The following is a 24,216-nucleotide window of genomic DNA, read 5'->3' as shown; positions in this document are numbered from 1 at the left end:
CCATTACCGTGTGTTTATAAATAAACCTAGAGTTTGACGGTAGATTTCTGTTGTCGTGGTTATTTCGTTCACACTTTTACTTTGTCACAATAATAATTTGCATGAGTTATGTTACGGGTCTCATTACCATCCCCCCTAGACCGTCGGGCCAAAAGGGATTCGTAACAGTGCCCAATAATGTTTGTACCATGTTTTGTGCTGCTACCACATTGTGTTGCTCCATGTTGTTGTCATGTTGTGTTGCTGCCATGCTGTGTTGTGATGTGTTGCTGCCATGCTGTGTTGTCATGTGTTTATGCCTTGCTATGTTGTCTTAGGTCTCTCATTATGTAGTGTAGTCTCTCTTGTCATGATGTGTTTGCCTTTTGGTAGACAGTCATTGTAAATAAGAATTTGTTCTTAACTGACTTGCCTAGTTAAATAAAAAACATACCTACATGTACGCTACGGTCACAAGACGCAGGCCTCCTAATTGTCCCTAGATTTTCTAAGCAAACAGCTGGAGGCAGGGCTTTCTCCTATATAGCTCCATTTTATGGAATGGTCTGCCTATCCATATGAGAGACGCAGACTCGGTCTCAACCTTTAAGTCTTTATTGAAGACTCATCTCTTCAGTAGGTCCTATTATTGAGTGTAGTCTGGCCCAGGAGTGTGAAGGTGAACGGAAAGGCACTGGAGCAATGAACCACCCTTGCTGTCTCTGCCTGGCCGATTCCCCTCTCTCCACTGGGATTCTCTGCCTCTAACCCTATTATAGGGGCTGAGTCACTGGCTTACTGGTGCTCTTCCATCACGTCCCTAGGAGGGGTGCGTCACTTGAGTGGGTTGAGTCACTGACGTTATCTTCCTGTTTGGTGCCCCCAAACAGGAAGATTTCTCCTGTCTTATCCGGTGTCCTGTGTGAATTTAAGTATGCTCCCTCTAATTCTCTCACTCTCCCTCCACTCCCAGAGGACTTGAGCCCTGGGACCATGCTTCAGGACTACTTGGCCTGATGACTCCTTGCTGTCCCCAGTCCACCTGGTCGTGCTGCTGCTCCAGTTTCAACTGTTCTGCCTGCGGTTATGAAACCCTGACCTGTTCCCCGGATGTACTACCTTGTTCAGGACCTGCTGTTTTCGACTATCTCTCGCACCTGCTGTCTCTAACTTTGAATGCTCGGCTATGAAAAGCCAACTTGACATTTACTCCTGAGGTGCTGACCTGTTGCACCCTTTACAACTGTGATTACTATGATTATTTGACCCTGCTGGTCATCTATGAATGTTTGAACATCTTGGTCATGTTTTGTTATAATCTCAACCTGGCACAGCCAGAAGAGGACTGGCCACCCCTCAGAGCCTGGTTCCTCTCTAGGTTTCTTGCTAAGTTCCTGCCTTCTCGTGAGTTTTTCCGAGCCACCGTGCTTCTACATCAGCATTGCTTGCCGTTTGGGGTTTTAGGCAGGGTTTCTGTACAGCACTTTGACTTCGGCTGATGTAAAAATGATGGCTGTGGCTAGATCACCAACAGAGATGTGTTTGTTTGACTGTCGCTGACATCCACCTTCACTAGGGGCCCTAGAATGTAGTCAGAGGCGCTACTTCTTTATCTTAGTCCAGCATCTTTGCCTGTTTAGTTCTTCCGAATTCTGTGAGGTTTCAACGGCAGATATTCTAGTGTCTTCCCTACTTACTTCTCTCTCCCGTGTCCTAATTCTAAATCTGCTGGAGATGATTCTTTCTGAACTCTGTACCTTCTGTTGCTGAGGCAACCTGCCACATTATTTCATAGACAAGAGGTTAAAGATCCAAGTCCTGGTTTCCAAACTGTTTCACAAATATACAGCTCCATTGTAGCAGTCTTGATTTGTGGTTTACTGTATGTTCCACTGCATTCTGCCATAAGACTGTCCTGCTCAGAAACGCGAGAGAATTTACAGTAACTACAAAGACAAAATAAATTGTTTAACAATATTCAAACTTTATTGATTTTAACATTTGAATCTAATGGCAAAACAAGATTCCAGGCAAAAAGGACATCAAACAAGCATAAACCATTAGAGTAGTAGGCATCCTGACTATATGCAACAGCAAGTGTCTGTCAACACATTAACCTGTGTGTCTGTGTGTGAGAGGAGCGAGGAAATCTGAGGAATCATTCCATAAGACCTATGACTTTTTACTCAACAGGACTTAGATCACTGTGGCATGTGGACATTGTTAAAGCAGCAAGGCAAAACAAAAAAAAACATCTCCAGAGCTTCACACTAATAATGACAGCTGCCTCCAGAGCCAGAGACATGTAAAGGTCAGCCAACTGGGTACAATACTAACGTACACCGTTGTGCCAGAGAACGCTACATTCTAGGGTCAAGAATGTAAATTCCATTTTAGGTTGGAATGTAGGCAAGTCATGGAATGCTTGGTGACAATATTTAGGACAATTTGCCATACTATGCATGTCTGTGGCTCTGGCCAGCTGACCCATTCTTCTGTGTCTGGTTTAGGCTCCCAAAGCAAAGTGTGATTGAGAAAACGAAGACAACATTTAAAGATGCTCTTACAACACAACGCAGCTTTGATTTCATCTTTACAAGGGGTCTGAAAGTGCGGAGTCCCTTTGATATCTATTGGGTTTACTATCCCGTTACGACAAAAATAAAAACCTTCATTTATGTTCAACTGAGTAAGGCACTTTTCTTGAAAAGGTGCAGGGAGAGGAACTGTGTGACAGTCTACGGGCTCTGGAAAAAATTGGCAACAATCAGAATATTTGTATCAGTTGCTGTGGGTACTGGCGATGTCCTGTGACATCTACTGAAAGAAAATACTATCTCACTGCAAGATGGTGCCTTTCTACGGTAAGCAGTCATTTTAAATCAGTTTCAAAAACAAACGTCTTTGGGACGCAACCTGAAGCCGTTGGGTGACTGTAGATGAATATTGTAAAAGGGCATGCTTAAAGCGATCAAGAAAAAAAACAAAATCAGGGACAATGAAGGCCAAGGAAAGACGCATGCGCACATTTAAATGACATTGAGTGTGCTCATACAAAACAACCAAGTTATTTTGTTCCATCATTAGAAAAATATTGAGTTAAGAGTTCTCACAGGCATTCATACATTTTTGGAAGCGATACAAAAACATTAAGGCAAACACTACAAAGCAAAGCTTCGTCAGTGCAAAGCTCCATTTTCCATGCCAAGACTGAGGACTTTGGCTTTAATGCACATTTTTTAGGCATACTCTCCACTAGCATACTGTTTGACATTCATCAAGTGGTTATTTTAATTTTAAGTATCTGAAGCCCCAAGAGCCTAATTCAAAATAAAATACTACAATTCCAAGCATTGGACATGCAAAAAATTAAACAAAAACACAACCGAGTCTTGACATTGACAAGCCACTGCAAGCGAAAGCTATTGATAAAACACTAAAAAAGATCCATCATCTTGCCTTTACACAATTGAAAGTGGAAAGCTTGAAGGTAGATCAAATGAAGGACATGACAGCTCTATGTACAAGGTGGACATCACACTGTTAGCAGCAAGCTAATCAAAGAACTAGACATACTGTACGAGCACTACATTTGGGAAACCTACAGTGCCTTGAGAATGTATTCAAACCTCTGGACTTTTTCTACAATTTGTTGTGTTACAAAGTGAGTGTAAAATTGATTTCATTGTATTTTTTTTGTGCCAACGATCTAGACAAAACACGAACGTCAAAGCAGAAGAAAAATCCCCCCAAAACTTGTGGGAGTTTTGGACACCTGAATTGTGCAATACGTGCACATTATTCAAGCTGTCTAGTTGGTTGTTGATCATTACTAGACAGCCATTTAAGTCTTGCCATAGATTTATGAGCAGATTTAAGTAAAAGCCCAACCAAGCCACTCAGGAACATTCAAAGTTGTCTTGGTAGAAACTCCAGTGTATATTTGGCATTGTGTTTTAGGAATTGTCCTGCTGAAAGGTGAATTTGTCTCCCAGTGTCTGTTTGAAAGCAGACAACCAGGTTTCCCGCTATGATTTTACTTGTGCTTAGCTCTATCCTTATTCTTATCCTAAAAAACTCCCAAGCCCTTGCCGAAGACAAGCATACCCATAGCATGATGTAGTCACCACCATGCTTGGAAATATAAAGAGTGGTACTCGGTGATGTGTTGGGAGATTCCCCAAACATAATGCTTTGTATTCAGAACAAAGTGTCAAATTTCTTTTGCCTCATTTTTTTGCAGTATTATTTTAGTGCCTTATTGCAAACAGGATTCATGTTTTGGAATATTTTTTGTTCCTGTACAGGCTTCCTTCTTTTCACTGTCAATTAGGTTTAGTATTGCAGAGCAACTAGAATGTTGTTGATCTATCCTGTTTTCTCCCATCAATCATTAAACTCTGTAACTGTTTTAGAGTCACCATTGGCCTCGTGGTGAAATCCCTGAGCGGTTTTCTTCCTCTCCAGGAACTGAGTTAGGAAAGACGCCTGCATCTTTGTAGTGACTGGCTGTAGTGACACACCAGCCAAAGTGAAATTAATAACCACCATGCTCAAAGGAATATTCAAATGTTTACTTTTATTTATTTTACTCATATTCCAATAGGTGCCCTTCTTTGTAAAACATTGGAAAACCTCCCTGGTCCTTGTGGTTGAATCTGTGCTTGAAATGAACCGTTTGACCGAGGGACCTTAGATAATTGTACATGTGGGGTTTTAGAGATGGAGTAGTCATTTAAAAATCATATTAAACACTATTATTGTGCACAGAGTGAGTCCATGTAATTTACATGACTCGTCAAGCACATTTTTACCCCTGAACTTATTTAGGCTTGGCATAACAAAAGGGGTTGAATACCTTTCGACACGAGACACTTCAGATTTTCATTTGTAAACATTTCTAAAAACATAGTTCCACTTCAACATTTTGGGTATTGTGTGCAGATCAGTGATACAAAATCTCAATTTAATCAATTTTAGGCTGTAACAACACAATGTGGAAAAAGTCAAGGGGTGTCAATCATTTCTGAAGGAACTCTTCTCCTTGGCACTGCACTTAAAAAAGACAGCTCACTGGGAGAAAAGAAAACTTCCAAAATGAAAAGGACGACATCTCAACATTGCGCCCATTTTAAGTTCAGGGACCAGGTATTAGTTAGTTTTTTGAAATGATCAAATAACTATCAGTTCAATTTATGCATGACTCCAGGAAAAACAAATTGATTAAGAACTAAGCCAAAAAGTATTCTTCACTGTTAATTTTCAAAACACAGGCTATAAGGATGTGCCTGTACAATATGAGGGGGAACTAGCACTAGGGCGCTGTGAGGAACATTTAAAACTTCTGCCTGCATAGGTGACATCTCAACCAATATAATCAATTGATACTGTAATAGGTCTTCATCCATCAAAGACCAAGATGAGGAACTAACGTATCGGTCTACTCTTCAATAATAAAAGGCTATTCAGTCCAGCTGGGATACTAGGGTTCTGCTGTTCAGGGTTGGGCCCAACTCATTGCAATTATTCAGCAAGTTCAGGAAGTCAACTGAAATTGAAATCATTCCCAATCTTCTATGAGGAACATTTTGGAATTTCAGGTAACTACTTGGTTTGAGTGAATTAAAATGGGATTGAGAACCACCCTGGTTCTCTTCTCTCTGTTCATCACCAATATCAGCACCGCATTACCGTGCCTGTCACCAGACTGCTTTTACTTCACAACAACGACACTCAGGCCTCAGCTAGGAGGAAGAGGAGCAACATCATAATTCTCACTCATCCCCTCTTTAAGTCACATTTAACATTAAAGGCACTTTACTGCCATCACTGTACGCATCAATAAGGTGCAGACTGTCTTATCTTCATCTCTTTCCGTTCAACACTTGAATTCATAATTAGACTTATTTAATCATTCTCATATATTTACTACAATCTTTAATCTGTAGAACCTTTCGACCATGTCCCAAAGACTTGACTCATTGCGATTGCCTTCCTGTCAAGGGAAGATCTCAAGTCTACTGACTGGACTCTTCACTGTGATCCGTTTGGCTGAAGCCGATAAAGAGAGGGGGTTGTAGAAAGGGGGATTGATTTGGGTGTATTGCATTGAGCTGCTCTCTTGGCAGCGTGTGGTGTGTGTTGTGTCTTAACACCAAGGGTCTGACTCCTCTACTTCAGATGGAGGCATCTTCATACAGAATATAAACTTAAAGAATGGAGTACTGCTTCTAGTTCTCCTTTTGTTTGGACTTTCTACCATCATTTGATTATAACCCCTTTATATAGGCGTGAAAAACTCAGCCCAGATCTGTCCCACGACAAACAAGAATAAAAGCTATGCTGCATCATCCAGTAATCAAATTCTGAAAAATAACAGGGGAGGGGACCTCAGTGTTTCTGAAGCGTTACCAAGGTGCATGAAGGCCACAAGCTAATGCCATGGCAGCCCCACTATATTCCAACAGAACGTCTATTACATAAATGACCGTCGGCTCGTTTTACCAGGCCAGGCAGGTAAAACATTCAAATGAAGGGCCAGGGGAGAGGAGCAGTAAATTAGGCTGATTTTTCTCAAGTCACAATGACTAACTGAATGAGGAGAGGGGGAGAGACGGGAGTAGGAGAGGGGAAACACAGTGATGTAATTCTGTGCGCTGAAGGCTGCACCAGGGTGTGAGAAATGCGTAGTGTACACATCCAGTAAAAGATGTGGCGCAAGTGTGGGTGTGTACCACAGGAGGTTGGTGGCACCTTAATTGGGGAGGACGGGCTCGTGCTAATGGCTAGAGCGGAATGGTATCCAATACATCCAACGCATGGTTCCCATGTGTTTGATGCCATTCCGCTTGCTCCGTTACAGCCATTATTATGAGCCGTCTTTTCCTCAGCAGCCTTCTGTTGTGTGTATAGTTTACAGCCCATGTGTCTATTCAGGCTACAGGCCTAAACCACAAGTTGCTAGCACAATGCAATGAGGAGTGGGGATTGTGGGAGAAACACTGTTTGAGAGAATCACAATGGCCAGGGGTTAGGGGGTTGATATTAGGAGGTTCCAGCTGGCCCGGGAGGGGTGGGGGGGCCAGAGTAGGTGTTGGTCCTTCAGAGGGTGTGGTAGTTGCGGTCCTTGGACTTGCAGAACTTATAGAGGAAGAAGAGCACAGCCTGCAGGCCCAGGACCAGCACGATGCCCCCAATGAAGCTCGCTGCGTCAAACGTTGCATTCTTATGAGGTGCAGGAGAGGGCCCCACTGGTGACACAGTGCTGTCTGCACAGGGTGGAAGTGAGAGCCAAGTCATACCACTGTATCACCACTAGCCTTTAGGGCCATGTAGAACCACAAACATTGATAATACACTGGCGGAATTGACTTTTGATTCAGTAATATGATTTGATTTCAGACTGGGCTGGCATGGGAACTTACTTGAAGCAGTCGTTGTGTCAGAGACTGGGACGGTGCTGTTAGTGGGCAGGGCAGTTGGTACTGCAGTAGTCAGGTTAGCTGGACACAGCAGTAAGATATCAGTTTAATACCATTTCACCACTTACAAAAACAGTTGACCATTTCCCCATATTCAGGTTTGACATTACAACCATCCGGCCACCCAGTAGACACACACTGATTAGAAGGGAGCAGCTGAGAGGCTGGTTTTTGCTGGTTACCTGTGGTGGAGCTGTTAGTGACATTGATGACCGTAGGGATAGCAGACATGGTGGGGGTAGGAGGTTTGGCTGAACTTGAAGTAAAAGGCTGCACTGAAGAAACCGACACAGAGAGAGACAGAGTATAAAGCAGGGCTGTGACGATTTCAGTTTTGCAATATTTTTTCCAAGGCAAAAATGAAAACACAAAGCAGACTTAACACTACGGTCCTGCTGTATGTAAAATATTGTGCGCCATTGCTTGGAAAATAAACGTGACTCTGGATGAGAACCGTTCGTTTCCAACATTAGGGCTGTTAATCGAAAGAAGTTAAATCCACTTTGCGTTTTGTTTCCTTGCCATAATACTAATGAGTATCGCGATACTGGTATCATCCCAGGCCTAGAATAAAGCAGGGAAGAAAGAGACAGGCTACATCTGGATAGTCCCAAAATGCCTCCTGCATTCCCCTCCTGCCTTCCATTTTGATCTGACAGGATTTGGTAGGTGAATGTAATAGCGTGAATTCATACAATTAGCTTTCACCCATCTAATCCTTTTGGACTGGTGGAATGACAAGGGAGGAGGAAGGCAGCGACAAAGCAATTAGGAAAGGAGGGAAGCATTTCAGAGTATTGAGAGAAAGCAACTGACACCACATAACAGAGATATAGAATGTCTCCAAATGCCTAGATCAGTCACTTTCTGTTGAAGGCCAGTCCTGTGTCATGTTAAATAAGTGACAGTGACTGGAATAACAAAGCACATGTAATCCCTCTGGAGAAGCCTTTAACTGAACCAAGTGATGGTATTAGACTTTACCTGAGCAGGTTTCATTGGAGCAGGCGCCTATGGTCATGTTCTGACTGTTTACGGAGGTGACGTTGACACAGGAGACATTGGAGACATCTGGAGTTGCTGTAACTGAACAGAGGGGATAAAATGAACAAACAAGCACCAATGAAAGACAGTTTTCCAGTAGAGCACTAACAAAAAGACAAGAAACTGTGTTCAGGTGATCGGGAATCTTTAGGAAAAGTATATTAACCTTGACACCATAGGGAACATGAGCCATTTAAGAACAAGGGCTACATTCCAAACACTTAAGACACACCCTAACCCCTCAAATTAAGTGGACACTTCTGATGAGTATACACTTGCAGGGTAAGGGAGGAAGGAATGATTTTTAAAATGGACCGCCCTTGCACAGAAATTCGTCACTCATTCATCCCGCGATGATTGTGTTTTCAGCCACCGGTAGCTTGTGGGTGCTTTACATATGCTAAAGTCAATTACAATTGCACGTCTACTTTAAAATGAACTGTATAAATGATTCATATATGCCTACTATATGATAGCTAGCAAATTAATTAGCTAACTAATGGTTAGCTTGCCTAGCTGGAACTTCTGAAGAAGGAAAATGTTTAATTTCTAAATTTTCCAAAAACATCATCATTACATTTACAATGCCGTCATGTGCATTAGTAGCACAATTTATAACAAATTGAAATATGGAGAGTTTCAGTCCCCAAAGTGAACATATTTGTACACTCGCAAACTCAACTAAAAACGAGGGCAGAAGGGCTTACATTTTAAAACTCGCCTTGCTTGGCGAAATCATTTGGACCGCCCTCCAAGATGGTGACAGCGATTCCCCCAAGGGCACAAGGCGAGGTTAAGTGGACGAGGGTGTGTCTTAAGAGTTTGAACCACAGCCAAATATTATCTTGTTTTCAGTCAAATGGGATGGGCTTGTCAGCTCAGGAGTCTAGTGCGAGTTCAGTCATTCTCCTTCCTGGAAAGTCAGAAATCATAGCCAGCCCCCTCCCCCACTGCATGATCTTTCCCTTTACTGATTAATCCAAGGGGGTGGATAGATACACTACCTTTTCAAAAGTTTGGGGTCACTTAGAAATGTCCTTGTTTTTTAGAAAGAATTTTAAAAAATTGTCTATTTAAACACGAAATTTATCAGAAATACAGTGTAGACAATGTTAATGTTGTAAATGACTATTGTTGCTGGAAACAGCAGATTTTACATGTGATATCTACAGAGACCCATTATCAGCAACCATCCTGTGTTCCAATGGCACGTTGTGTTAGCTAATCCAAGTATCACTTTAAAAGGCTAATTGATCATTAGAAAACCCTTTTGTAATTATGTTAGCATAGTTAGCAAACTGTTGTGCTCCAATCAAGTTGTGGAAACATCATGGCTCAACTAAGCTCAATTTCCAGTCTCATATCAAAGCATCTGAACACTTATAAGGTATGTTTATTTTAATCAATTTGCAAAAACGTCATGAAACCCATTTTCGCTTTGTGATGGGGTATTGTGTAGATGTTATTTGTTTTAAACCTACAGGTGATTTATCGCATGCTCGTACTGTTCTGAAACTAACCTCGTCTGCACTGCCACTAACCTTGTCTTGAAGTTGAGAATCTTAATTGGATACTCCTCGCGTTCTCTCCTTCTCAAAACCCCACTGGAGGAGCAGGTCAGAGGGGAGGGACCTCTGGTTCTCTCATCCAGTGGGGTTTTGAGAAGGAGACGAGAGGACACGAGGAGCATGCAATTAAGATCATCCGTGTGTGACCCCACTCACAATCAGTGTGTGTGTGTGTGTGTGTGTGTGGCAGACTTTTCCATTGGTGGAGGGGGTAGAGGTGGCTGTTACCTCACAGGCAACTATGAAAGGTGGAGCTCACTAACACACATTCCAGAAGGATCTTGACAGTGTGAGCCGAACCCACTGCAAGGGGCATCCAGTGAGAGATCGGAGGGAAGAGGATTGTCAGAGGGGAAATCCTTAAAGAGCTAAGTGCTGCATAACGCTTTGTGTCTTACATCCAGACCAGTACACTTTGAGCTAAACCAGCTGACACGTGTAGCTCAGTGGGATTAAACTACAGGCTTCAGAACAAAAATGGAGCCCCTCTGACGCCTATGCGTTTACATGAAATCCCTAAACCAATGATAAATCTGGTAATAACAGTGGGGCTTGCAGTAACTCACCACAATGAGCTGGGTCATTACCTCAGCCTAGGTGAGCTGGGTCTGTATTGTAGCCAACTTTAGATATGAACTAAATCTGGAAATTCACACAGACTGACCATGGGGAAGGACATTCTAATTGGTGATCCTGTTGTAGGGCTTGTGAAAAGCATTTGTTCAGACCTCCGACCTACTGTGTGGTGAGAGACGGTTAGTTCTGGTGTGAGAGAGAGACTGCCGAGTTATTAGTTCTGGCGTGAGAGAGAGACTGCCGAGTTATTAGTTCTGGTGTGAGAGAGAGACTGCCGAGTTATTAGTTCTGGTGTGTGACAGCACTGTGAGGATTTTGTCTGTCAGTCATTAACCAGGTTTCCATCCACAGATTTGAATCAGAATAAAGTCATACCTTACTAAAAAATATATAATTCAGGACAGCTGTGATGGAAACAAGTAATTAAGGTACAATTATATATATATATATATATATATATGCGACAGAACTAGTTTGTTCGATATGGTGGGATCTTTGTCTTGTAAAATGAATTACGGGAGAAATGGATGTGCAAGTATTGATATCAAATCAAATTGTATTAGTCACATGTGCCGAATACAACATTACCTTACAGTGAAATGCTAAATTACAAGCCCCTAACCAACAATGCAGTTAAAAAAAGAAAAGATACAGATAAGAAATAAAAGTAAACAGTAAAATAACAATAGCGAGACTATATACAGGGGGGTACCAGTACAGAGTCAATGTGCGGGTGCACCGGTTAGTTGAGGTATGTACATGTAGGTAGAGTTATTAAAAGTGACTATGCTTAGATGATAGAGTAGCAGTGGTGTAAAGGGGAGGGGGGCAATGCAAATAGTCTGGGAGGCCATTTGATTAGATGTTAGAGTCCTTAGGCTTGGGGTTAGAAACTGTTTAGAAGTCTCTCGGACCTAGACATGGCGCTCCAGTACTGCTTGCCGTGCGGTAGCAGAGAGAACAGTCTATGACTAGGGTGGCTGGAGTCTGACAATTTTAGGGCCTTCCTCTGACACCGCCTGGTATAGAGGTCCTGGATGGCAGGAAGCTTGGCCCCAGTGATGTACTGGGCCGTACGCACTACCCTCTGCACCTTGCGGTCGGAGGCCAAGCAGTTGCCATACCAGGCTGTGATGCAACCAGTCAGGATGCTCTCGATGGTGCAGCTGTCAGAACCTTTTGAGGATCTGAGGACCCATGTCAAAATTTCAGTCTCCTGTGTGGGAATAGGCTTTGTCATGCCCTACTCACGACTGTCTTGGTGTGCTTGGACCATGTTAGTTTGTTGGTGATGTGGACACCAAGGAATTTGAAGCTCTCAATCTGTTCCACTGCAGCCCTGTTGATGAGAATGGGGGTGTACTTGGTCCGCCTTTTCCTCTAGTTCACAATCATCTCCTTTGTCTTGATCACGTTGAGGGATAGGTTGTTGTCCTGGCACCACACAGCCAGGTGTCTGACCTCTCTATAGGATGTCTTACCATTGTCGGTGATCAGGCCTACCACTATTGTGCCGTCGGCAAACTTGGTGTTGGAGTCGTGCAGTCATGAGTGAACAGGGAGTACAGGAGGGGACTGAGCACAAACCCCTGAGGGGCCCCTGTGTTGAGGATCAGCATGGTGGATGTGTTGTTACCTACCCTTACCACCTGGGGTCAGCCTGTCAGAAAGTCCAGGATCCAGTTGCAGAGGGAGGTGTTCAGTCCCGGGGTCCTTAGCTTAGTGATGAGCTTTGAGGGCACTATGGTGTTGAACACTAAGCTGTAGTCACATTGGTGTTCCATAGGTGTTCCTTTTGTTCAGGTGAGAAAGGGCAGTGTGGAGTGCAATAGAGACTGCGTAATCTGTGGATCTTTTACAAGTGGAATACAAAATTGGAGTGGGTCTAGGGTTTCTGGGATTATGGTGTTGATGTGAGCCATGACCAGCCTTTCAAAGCACTTCATGGCTACAGACGTGAGTGCTACGGGTCGGTGGTCATTTAGGCAGGTTACCTTAGTGTTCATGGGCACAGGCACTATGGTGATCTGTTTGAAACATGTAGGTATTACAGACTCTGACAGAGAGGGGTTGAAAATGTCAGTGAAGACACTTGAAAATTGGTCAGCGCATGCTCGCAGTACCTGTCCTGGTAATCCGTCTGCCCCTGCGGCCTTGTGAATGTTGACCTGTTTTAAGGGCTTATTCACGTCGGCTGCGGAGAGCGTGATTACAGTCTTACAGAACAGCTGATGCTCTCATGCATGTTTCAGTTCCATTTGCCTCGAAGCGAGCACAGAAGTAGTTTAGCTCGTCTGGTAGGCTTGTGTCACTGGGCATCTCTCGACTGTGCTTCCCTTTGTAGCCTGCAATGGTTTGCAAGCCCTGCCACATCCAGAGTTTTTTTCCTTCTGGTTGCACATTCAACATGCTGATAGAAATGTGGTAAAATGGATTTAAGTCCCCAGCTACTATGAGCGCTGCCTCTGGGTGAGCATTTACTTGTTTGCTTATGGCAGAATACAGATAAACTATCTAGGTAGATCGTGTGTTCTACAGCTTATCATGAGATACTCTACCTCAGGCGAGCAAAACCTCCAGACTTCCTTAGATCTAATGCGCCAGCTGTTATTTACAAAAATACATAGCCCGCCACCCCTTGTTTTACCAGACGCTGCTGTTCTAACCTGCCGGTACAGCGTATAAGCAGCCAGCTGAATGTTCATAGTGTAGTCGTTCAGCCATGACTCCGTGAAGCACAAGATATTACAGTTTTGAAAAACTTTGTGTCGCATACAAGCCGCTGATGCAAGCCTTTGGAACACCTGCATTAAAAAATCTAATAAATTCATTATTAATTTTAGGCAGGTCAAAAGAAACATTGATACGAATAAAATGTACAGTTGAAGTCATAAGTTGACATACACCTTAGCCAAATACATTTAAACTCAGTTTCACAATTCCTGACATTTAATCCTAGTAAAAATTCCGTGTCTTAGGTCAGTTAGGATCACCACTTTATTAAGAATGTGAAATGTCAGAATAATAGTACAGAGAATGATTTATTTCAGCTTTTATTTCTTTCATCACATTCCCAGTGGGTCAGAAGTTTACTTGCTACCAAATACTAATTTGGTAGCATGTAATTTTTTAATACTAAATGGTTTAACTTGGGTCAAACGTTTAGGGTAGCCTTCCACAACCATCCTACAATAAGTTGGGTGAATTTTGTCCCATTCCTCCTGACAGAGCTGGTGTAATTGTCAGGTTTGTAGGCCTCCTTGCCTCATTTTCTACAGGATTGAGGTCAGGGCTTTATGATGGCCACTCCAGTACCTTGACTTTGTTGTCCTTAAGCCATTACTTTGGAAGTATGCTTGGGGTCATTATCCATTTGGAAGACCCATTTGAGACCAAGCTTTAACTTCCTGACTGATGTCTAAAGATGTTACTTCAATATATCCACATGTCATCATGAGGCATGAAAGTTATCTATTTTGTGCACCAGTCCCTCCTGCAGCAAAGCACCCCCACAACATGATGCTATCACCCCCGTGCTTCACGGTTGGGATGGTGTTCTTCGGCTTGCAAGCCTCCCCCTTTTCCCTCCAAACATTACGATGGTCATTATGGCCAAACAGTTCTATATATTTTTGTCCCCATGTGCAGTTGCAAACCGTAGTCTGGCTTTTTTAAGGCGGGTTTGTAGCACTGGCTTCTTCCTTGCTGAGCGGCCTTCCAGGTTATGTCGATATAGTACTCGTTTTACTGTGGATATAGATACTTTTGTACCTATTTCCTCCAGCATCTTCACAAGGTCATTTGCTGTTCTGGGATTGATCTGCATTTTTCGCACCAAAGTACGTTCATCTCTAGGAGTAAGACCGCGTCGCATTCCTGAGTGGTATGACGGCTGCATGGTCCCATGGTGTTTATACTTGCCTACTATTGTTTGTACAGATGAACGTGGTACCTTCAGGCATTTGGAAATTGCTCCCAAGGATGAACCAGACTTGTGGAGGTCTACATTTTTTTTCTTTTGATTTTCCCATGATGTCAAGCAAAGAGGCACAGAGTTTGAAGGTAGGCCTTGAAATACATCCACAGGTACACCTCCGATTCACTCAAATGATGTCAATAAGCTTATCAGAAGCGTCTAAAGCCATGACATCATTTTCTGGAATTTTCCAAGCTGTTTAAAGGCACAGTCAACTTAGTTTATCCGGTTTGGGATAGGGGGCAGCATTTTCACGTTCGGATGAAAAGCGTGCCCAGAGTAAACTTCCTGCTACTCTGGACCAGAAGCTAATATATGCATATCATTAGTAGTATTGGATAGAAAACACACTGAATTTTCTAAAACTGTTTGAATGATATCTGTGAGTATAACAGAACTCATATGGCAGGTGAAAACCTGAGAAAATCCAACCAGGAAGTGGGAAATCTGAGGTTTGTAGTTTTTCCAACTCATTGTCTATCGAATATTCAGTGTCTATGGGGTCATATTGCACTTCTACAGCTTCCACTAGAGGTCAACAGTCTTTAGAACCTTGTTTGAGGCTTCTACTGTGAAGTGGGGGCAAATGAGAGCTGAATCAACCAGAGGCCTGCCAGAGTGCCATGAGCTGATTACGTGAGAGTTAGCTTGCGTTCCATTGCAATTCTAAAGACAAAGGAATTCTCCGGTTGGAACATTATTGAAGACATCATTTGACATGTTTCTACGAACTGTAAAATAACTTTTTTAACTTGCACTTGTGAATGTATGAAAGATACATATTTCTAAAAAATATTTTTGAATTCCGCGCTCTGCCTTTTCAGCGGAATGTTGTCGAGGAACCCCTAGCCATAAGAAGTTATGTAAACTTCTGACCCACTAGAATTGTGATACAGTCAGTTTATACGTAAAATATATCTGTAAGTAAACAATTGTTGGAAAAATGACCTGTCATGCACAAAGTAGATACCCTAACCGACTTGCCAAAACTATAGTTTGTTATTAACAAGAAATTTGTTGAGTGGTTGAAAAACTAGTTTTAATGACTCCGACCTAAGTGTATAAACTTCGACTTCAACTGTATTTCAGTAAAACAGGATAGGAGTATGTTATCTGGCTATACGCCATGCCATAGGCCAGATTTGCCCAATTGGCGACCCACGGGCCTAATTTGGCCCGCTTACACTCCGTTCCTTGCCTCAGGCTGCACACGCTGGTCTCTTTTCAAGTGATCATATTTCACCCTAATATGCAACATGTTTCGATTTAGAAGGGCCTATTAACAAATGGGCAGGAGCAGGATAAAAAAAATGATGTCCATATGCACTCAAATAGCGAATGGAAGCTGCTGTCCCGCAGATCATTTTTCAAATCATGCCGGGTAGGCTACTCCGGTTTTATAGTGCAGCTGAGAAATAAATACAGTAGCAGCTGGGATCATCCTCTTTTTAGTGGCAACTGCCAAAACTGAGGGCCTACACTCAGCTCAGTCCACATAATCATGGAGGATAATGTGCCCGAATAGAAGGTTCCAACTTAACACACCCACAATTCAGATAGACAGTATTATAGGACTATGTAGTTTGCTATGTTGAAGTACATTATGCAAATCATGATGACAGACACACAGGCCCTCTCTAAAAACATCTCACAACCCTACGTAGCTTAAATGGCACCTCCTAAAACACACAATCGGATTTGCCCTGCTTCTTCTCAGCATCACACACACACACACACACACATACCTGGGAATGACGCACCTGTTCACCTTTATTACTCAGCAGTGTGTCATGGGCAATGATCTGTGCTTGGCTTAAAACCCCAATTCAAACAACCTGTAACCTCAATTCACTGGGCTGATAACATCCACAGGCAAACAGAGTTACGATGTGGCAGTCAGAGCAGCAGTCTGGCTATATAAACTAGGTGGTTAGAGCCCTGAATGCTGATTGATATACCACGTCTGTCAGCCAGACCATATACCACGGGTATGACAAAACATTATTTTTTACTGCTCTAATTACATTGATAACCAGTTAATAATAGCAATAATGCAGCTCGAGGGTTTGTGGTATATGGCACTCCGCGATGTCGTGCCTAAGAACAATCCTTAGGCGTGGTATACTGGCCATATACCACACCCCCTCGTGCCTTATTGTTTAATTATGGTGTATGACTCAGGCATCTAGGAGCTTAGTATATCACACCATCGACCAAAGCCTAAAAATGAACAAACATCCCCACTGGAGATTGAGACCACAATATCAAAACATTTATCATGATAGTCTGACCAGGTATTGCCATTATCGTAATGAGAATTGTGTAGCAAAGTGTTCTTGTCCAAGGACCAGCAGATATCTCTACTCTCTAAAATGGCTGGTGTGGAAGAGATGAGGCCAAATGTCCTAGTAGCTTCCTAAACTACATAAGCAGGCACTTTTACTAAGGACACCTATTTCTCGGTTCACTGCCTTGCCCAAACCGCCCATTGTCCCAGTCTTTTTTGACTTGCATCTCAAAATGGCTACCTCTTGATCCTTTGGAATGACATTGTCAAAAAACAGAATCAACTGGCTTACAAGTTCAGTATGGCTCAGGAAATTGTAGACTTAAGCTTACATGCCAAAACGTATGACTCTTCACCACAATATCATGCATGCAGGAGCAGGAAAAGTAGGTACTTACATGTGCAGTTCATCCATTGACAGTCACCAACACATGCGTCACAATCAAATGCAGCACAATCAACTGAAACGGGAAACATCAATTAACATAAGTAATTACAAGTGTATAACAAAGGTTAGATGTAATAGGGGTATTTGCCCAACTTTGACGGATATAGACCTAATTGGACCTGCCAGGGAGATATTTACTAGGCAAAACATTACTCATCAAATGTATACAAAGTTAAATCGTTAGTCACAGGGAGTGGTAAAGTTACTCAGCGATTCCTTGTACATGAAATCAGTCTAACGTTACGAGGTGAGAAAGGTCATGTCAACATCAAGTGCATTACATTTAAAATACCTGTGTCAATGAGGGACTTTAATTAACATTGTCCCTCTGTTCGTGTGACTTGTGTAGCTTCATAGATAACTAACTAGAGCTTCATAACGCAACATAACTCTAATGTGACGCAAGGCTGACAGGCTTGTTGTTGCATATGATAACAGCCAGCTGGACATGGGCAATGAGAGAATAGCTGGCCGATTCACTAACCATCCATTTTCGAAAGTTGTTGTGAAAGGGTAAATTAAAAGCGACACATTTGCCTGTAAGATCAGGGTTGCTGGCCAGCGTTAGTATTTGTTTCTTCTAAAAGCTAGTTGGAGGACGATAACGTGGGCTGCTTGATATGTCGCGCAGCTAGCTGGCTAAACTCCGCACATATCCTTAGAAAAACCAACTAGCTTGACATGATTTGACAACACGTGGAATTCGCACAAATAATTTTTTAAAACTGTTTGCAGTCACATTCGGGGGAACTAGATAGACATATGACATAAATATGCACTCAAACGTCTCGCGCAGTTACCTTTCCTTAGTTAGCTAGCTAGCTAACGTTAGCTCGCTCGCTGGCTTTCCAATGCAGAAAGCGCAAGAACAGGTTGTGCTGTGCTTTGTAGGTCGCAAACTTACCTACGTATGCAGCTGTTGTTGCACTCACCAATGCGAGTAGCAATGTAACGTACACAAGTTTTAAAAACATGTTGTTTAATTTCTATTTTTCCTCAATTTGTTCAACCCGAATTTTAGTCGCGAGAGATCTGGATATCTGCTGGATACGGGGCTTGTTGCTAACTTGCTACTTCCTTCTACACAGGTCATGTGGCACTTTTTATTGCTTGCTTGCAGGGAGGGGTAAAGAGATGTCGTGAAGTGAGACGTCCAGTACTGACTTTATTTCACAGTATGGCCTAGGCCTACTGTACTTAAAAACACGGACCTCCTGTTTATACTACTTCACTGCAGAGTGGCACAGTTATAATAACTTGTCTCGGGTAAGTGGCAACATGTTTTCTTCTGAAAGAAACTCACACCTGTCATGAATCACAATTGAAATAACCAGATGATTTAATTATTGCTGATATAGAATCACTTGCAAATTGTTGATGAAACAAACAGATAATACATGCCAACCAACTCACAGCCCCTTGTTATAAATATTTTTATTTATTTAATTCTGTTCTGACTGTACACTACAGTGTAGGAATTTGGACAGCAGGCCTACTGTTTTTGTGGCCTCTTAGGTCAAGATACCATTTCCTGTATAGTCCACCACCACAAAATCACATGTCTAGAGGACCAGAAATGCCACAAGTCTTTTGTTTTGACTAGTCTGCTTTGATTTACTCAAAAGAGGAGGGATTGAATCAACAAACAAGTCATTTTTAGGGGGGAATTATTGTTTCACATATACAGGGTACACTACATCTCTATCTAGCTTTCATTTCTGGTGCGAAAAAAGCTACAGTTGAAGTCTTAAGTTAACATACACTTAGGTTGGAGTCATTAAAAGTAGTTTTTCAACCACTCCACAAATGTCTTGTTAACAAACTATAGTTTTGGTAAGTCGGTTAGGATATCTACTTTCTGCATGTCACAACTAACAATTCTTTACAGAGATTATTTCCGTTATAATTCACTGTATCACAATTCCAGTGGGTCAGAAGTTTACATATGCTAAGTTGACTGTGCCTTTAAACAGCTTTGAAAATTCCAGAAAATTATGTCATGGCTTTAGATGCTTCTGATAGGCTAATTGACATCATGTGAGTCAATTGGGGGTGTACCTGAGGCTGTATTTCAAGGCCTACCTTCAAACTCAATGCCTCTTTGCTTGACATCATGTGAAGAAAAAAATAATTGTAGACCTCCACAAGTCTGGTTCAGCCTTGGGAGCAATTTCCAAACGCCTGAAGGTATTAATGAACGTACTTTGGTGCAAAAAGTAAAAAATCAATCCCAGAACAACAGCAAAGGACCATGTGAAGATGCTGGAGGAAATGGGTACAAAAGTATCTATCCACAGTAAAACAAGTCCTATATCGACATAACCTGAAAGGCCGCACAGCAAGGAAGAAGCCACTGCTCCAAAACCGCCATAAAAAAAGCCAGACTACGCTTTGCAACTGCACATGGGGACAAAGATCCTACTTTTTGGAGAAATGTCCTCTGGTCTGATGAAACAAAAATAGAACTTTTTGGTCATTATGACCATCGTTATGTTTGGAGGAAAAAGGGGGAGGCTTGCAAGCCGAAGAACACCATCCCAACCGTGAAGCACGGGGGTGGCAGCATCATGTTGTCCGTGTGCTTTGCTGCAGGCTGGACTGGTGCACTTCACAAAATGGATGGCATCATGAGGTAGGAAAATTATGTGGATATATTGAGGAACATCTCAAGACATCAGTCAGGAAGTTAAAGCTTGGTCGCAAATGGGTCTTCCAAATGGACAATGACCCCAAGCATACTTCCAAAGTAATGGCAAAATGGCTTAAGGACAACAAAGTCAAGGTATTGGAGAGGCCATCTCAAAGCCCTGACCTAAATCCTATAGAACATTTGTTGACAGAACTGAAAAAGCGTGTGTGAGCAAGGAGGCCTACAAACCTGACTCACTTACACCAGCTCTGTCAGGAGGAATGGGCCAAAATTCACCCAATTTATTGTGGGAAGCTTGGGGAGGACCACCCGACACATTTGACCCAAGTTCAACAATTTAAAGGCAATGCTACCAAATACTCATGTATGTAAACTTCTGACCCACTGGGAATGTGATGAAAGAAATAAAAGCTGAAATAGATAATTCTCTACTATTATTCTGACATTTCGCATTCTTACAATAAAGTGGTGATCTTAACTGACCTAAGACAGGGATTTTTTAAATAGGAATTAAATGTCAGGTATTGGGAAAAACTTTGGCTAAGGTGTATGTAAACTGCCAACTTCAACTGTATATATATATATATATATGTATGTGTGTGTATATATATGTGTGTGTGTGTATATATATATATATATGTGTGTGTGTATATATATATATATATATGTGTGTGTGTGTATATATATATATGTGTGTGTATATATATATATATGTGTGTGTGTGTGTGTGTGTGTGTGTATATATATATATATATATATGTGTGTGTGTGTGTATATATGTGTGTGTGTGTGTATATATATATGTGTGTGTGTGTGTGTGTGTGTGTGTGTATATATATATGTGTGTGTGTGTGTATATATATATGTGTGTGTGTGTATATATATATATATGTGTGTGTATGTGTGTATGTATGTATGTATGTATGTATGTATGTATGTATGTATGTGGACGCCCCTTCAAATGAGTGGATTCGGCTATTTCAGCCACATCCGTTGCTGACTGGTGTATAAATTGAGTGCACAGCCAAGCAATCTCCATAGAAAAACATTTGTAGTGGAATGGCCTTACTGAAGAGCTCAGTGACTTTTAACGTGGCACCGTCATAGGATTCAATCTTTCCAACAAGTCCGTTTGTCCAATTTCTGCCCTGCTAGAGCTGTCCAAGTCAACTGTAAGTGCTGTTATTGTGAAGTGGCAACGTCTAGGAGAAACAGCGGCTCAGCTGCAAAATGGTAGGCCACACAAGCTCACAGAACGTGACTGCCGAGTGTTGAAGCGGGAAAAAATATGTCCTCGGTTGCAACATTCACTACTAACTGCCTCTGGAAGCAACGTCAACACAATAACTGTTCGTTGGGAGTAAAGCTCGCTGCTATTGGACTCTAGAGCAGTGGAAACGCATTCTCTGGAGTGATGAATCACGCCAGGAGAATGCTACCTGCCCCAATGCATAGTGCCAACTGCAAATTTTGGTGGAAGAGGAATAATGGTCTGGGGCTGTTTTTCATGGTTCGGGCTAGGCCACTTAGTTTCAGTGAAGGTAAATCTTAATGCTACAGCATACAATGACATTCTAGATGATTCTGTGCTTCCAACTTTGTGGCAACAGTTTGGGGAAGGCCCTTTCCAGTTTCAGCATGACGATGGCCCCGTACATACAGAAATGGTTAGTCAAGATCGGTGTGGAAGAACTTGACTGGCCTGCCCTGACCTCAACCCAATCAAACACCTTTGGGATGAATTGGAACACTGATTGCGAGCTAGGCCTAATCACCCAACATCCGTGCTGACCTCACTAATGCTCTTTTGGCTGAGTGGAAGCAAGTCCCCACAGCAATGTTCCAACATCTAGTGGAAAGCCTTCCCAGAAGAGTGGAGGCTGTTATAGCAGCAAAGGGGGGACCAACTCCATATCAATGCCCATAATTTTGGAATGAGATGTTCGATGAGCAGGTGTCCACATACCTTTGGTTATGTAGAGTATTTACAAACATGGTATTACAGAAACAAAGAAAACAACAGAGTTCCCAGGCAAGGCTGCCAGTTGATTGGTTGGCATAAACCAGAGAAAAACAGGGTAGGTCTTTCAACAACCCCTCACCCAGATTTGTGTGGTGTAAATAGATTTGCACCCGCTTAATCATCCTGTGGTGTGGTGAATTAAAACTGATAAACTAAAGGGTTTTAGGACATCAGTAAAAAAAATAGTTAAGCAAACGAATATGTACTGTACACCATGTATATTAGATTTAAGTATATTGCAAAATATGTTTGTGTGGGGATCGATGTGGAGAGTCCGTCATGGTTGTCATTTCAGGCAATTTCAACGCTTTGCGTTACAGGGAAGACATTGTCCTCCCTCATGTGGTACCCTTCATGCAGGCTCATCCTGACATGACCCTCCAACATGACAATGCCACCAGCCATACTGCACGTTCTGTGCGTAATTTCCTGCAAGAACAGGAATGTCAGTGTTCTGCCATGGCCAGCGAAGAGCCCGGATCTCAATCCCATTGAGCACGTCTGGGACCTGTTGGATTGGAGGGTGAGGGCTAGGGCCATTCCCCCCAGAAATGTCAGGGAACTTGCAGGTGCCTTGGTGGAAGAGAGGGGTAACATCTCACAGCAAGAACTGGCAAATATGGTGCAGTCCATGGGGAGGAGATGCACTGCAGTACTTAATGCAGCTGGTCGCCACACCAGATACTGACTGATACTTTTAATTTTGACCCCCCCTTTGTGGGTTGCTTACAAGCAAAACTAAAGCAGGAAGCACCAGCGATTCGGTCAATAAGAAAGTGGTTAGATGAAGCAGATGCTAAGCTACAGGACTGTTTTGCTAGCACAGACTGGAATATGTTCAGTGGAAATATGTTCCGGTGGCATTGAGGAGTACATCACATCAGTCACTGGCTTCATCAATAAGTGCATCGATGACTCCGTCCCCACAGTGACTGTACATACATACCCCAACCAGAAGCCATGGATTACAGACAACATCCGCACTGAGCTAAAGGGCAGAGCTGCCGCTTTCAAGGAGCGGGACTCTAACCCGAAAGCCTATAAGAAATCCCGCTATGCCCTCTGACGAACCATCAAACAGGCAAAGCGTCAATACAGGACTAAGATTGAATCATACTACACCGGCTCTTACGCTCTTCGGATGTGTCAGGGCTTGCAAACTATTACAGACTACAAAGGGAAGCACAGCCACGAGCTGCCCAGTGACACAAGCCGACCAGACAAGCTAAATTACTTCTACGCTCACTTCGAGGCAAGTAACACTGCATGAGAGCATTAGCTGTTAAATGACTACCGACCCGTAGCACTCATGTTTGTAGCCATGAAGTGCTCATATCAACACCATTATCCCAGAAACCCTAGACCCACATTTGCATACCGCCCAAACAGATGCACATATGATGCAATCTGTATTGCACTCAACACTGCCCTTTCCCACCTGGACAAAAGGAACACGTACGTGAGAATGCTGTTCATTGACTACAGCTCAGCGTTCAACACCATAGTGCCCTCAAAGCTCATCACTAAGCTAAGGACCCTGGGACTAAACACCTCCCTCTGCAACTGGATCTTGGACTTCCTGACGGGCAGCCCCAGGTGGTAAGGGTAGGTAGCAACATATCCGCCATGCTGATCCTCAACATGGGTGCCCCCCGGGTGCGTGCTCAGTCCCCTCCTGTACTCCCTGTTCACTCATGACTGCATAGCCTGGCACGACTCTAACACCATCAAGTTTGCCGAGGACATAACAGTGGTAGGCCTGATCACCAACAACGATGAGACAGCCTATAGGGAGGAGGTCAGACACCTGGCTGTGTGGTGCCAGGACAACAACCTCTCCCTCAACGTGATCAAGACAAAGTAGATGATTGTGGACTACAGGAAAATGAGGACCGAGCACGCCCCCATTCTCATCGACGGGGCTGAAGTGGAGCAGGTTGAGAGCTTCAAGTTCCTTGGTGTCCACATCGCTAAGAAACTATCACGGTCCAAACACAACACAGTCATGAAGAGGGCAAGACAAAGCCTATTCCCACTCAGGATACTGAATAGATTTGTCATGGGTCCTCAGATCCTCAAAAGTTTCTACAGCTGAACTGGTTGCATCACTCCCTGGTATGGGAACTGCTCGGCATCCAACTGCAAGACACAATAGAGGGTAGTGCGTACGAACCAGTACATCAC

General features: G+C 42.9%; 1 protein-coding gene across 2 annotated transcripts; it reads right to left on the bottom strand.

Annotated features, from left to right (window-relative positions):
• Nucleotides 1-1,943: 1,943 nt before the first annotated feature.
• LOC118372014 (sialomucin core protein 24) lies at nt 1,944-18,517 on the bottom strand. 2 transcript variants are annotated; one of them, XM_035757711.2, is made up of 6 exons: nt 18,264-18,497; nt 17,310-17,372; nt 8,445-8,546; nt 7,643-7,735; nt 7,404-7,481; nt 1,944-7,247 (listed from the first exon to the last, which is right to left on the bottom strand). In XM_035757711.2, the coding sequence occupies exons 1-6, from the start codon at nt 18,331-18,333 to the stop codon at nt 7,081-7,083; spliced, it is 573 nt and encodes a 190-aa protein (XP_035613604.1). In that variant the 5' UTR covers nt 18,334-18,497; the 3' UTR covers nt 1,944-7,080. The 2 variants fall into 2 exon arrangements, with proteins under 2 accessions (XP_035613604.1, XP_035613605.1); XM_035757712.2 differs by lacking the exon at nt 7,643-7,735 and having other exon boundaries at nt 18,264-18,517.
• Nucleotides 18,518-24,216: the final 5,699 nt, after the last annotated feature.

The sequence above is a fragment of the Oncorhynchus keta genome, chromosome 8, assembly GCF_023373465.1.
Source record: "Oncorhynchus keta strain PuntledgeMale-10-30-2019 chromosome 8, Oket_V2, whole genome shotgun sequence".
Taxonomy (NCBI): domain Eukaryota; kingdom Metazoa; phylum Chordata; class Actinopteri; order Salmoniformes; family Salmonidae; genus Oncorhynchus; species Oncorhynchus keta.
The sequence above is the reverse complement of the archived record's forward strand: the minus strand, read 5'-3'. Positions and strand labels throughout refer to the sequence as shown.

Coding starts and splice junctions, on each gene's coding strand:
- LOC118372014 (XM_035757711.2), bottom strand. CDS start 18,333: ATGTTTTTAAAACTTGTGTACGTTACATTGCTACTCGCATTGGTGAGT. Junction 8,547..17,309: donor TCAATGGATGAACTGCACAT/GTAAGTACCTAC, acceptor CCCTCTGTTCAG/TTACAGCAACTCCAGATGTC. Junction 7,736..8,444: donor CTCCAATGAAACCTGCTCAG/GTAAAGTCTAAT, acceptor CGGTTTCTTCAG/TGCAGCCTTTTACTTCAAGT.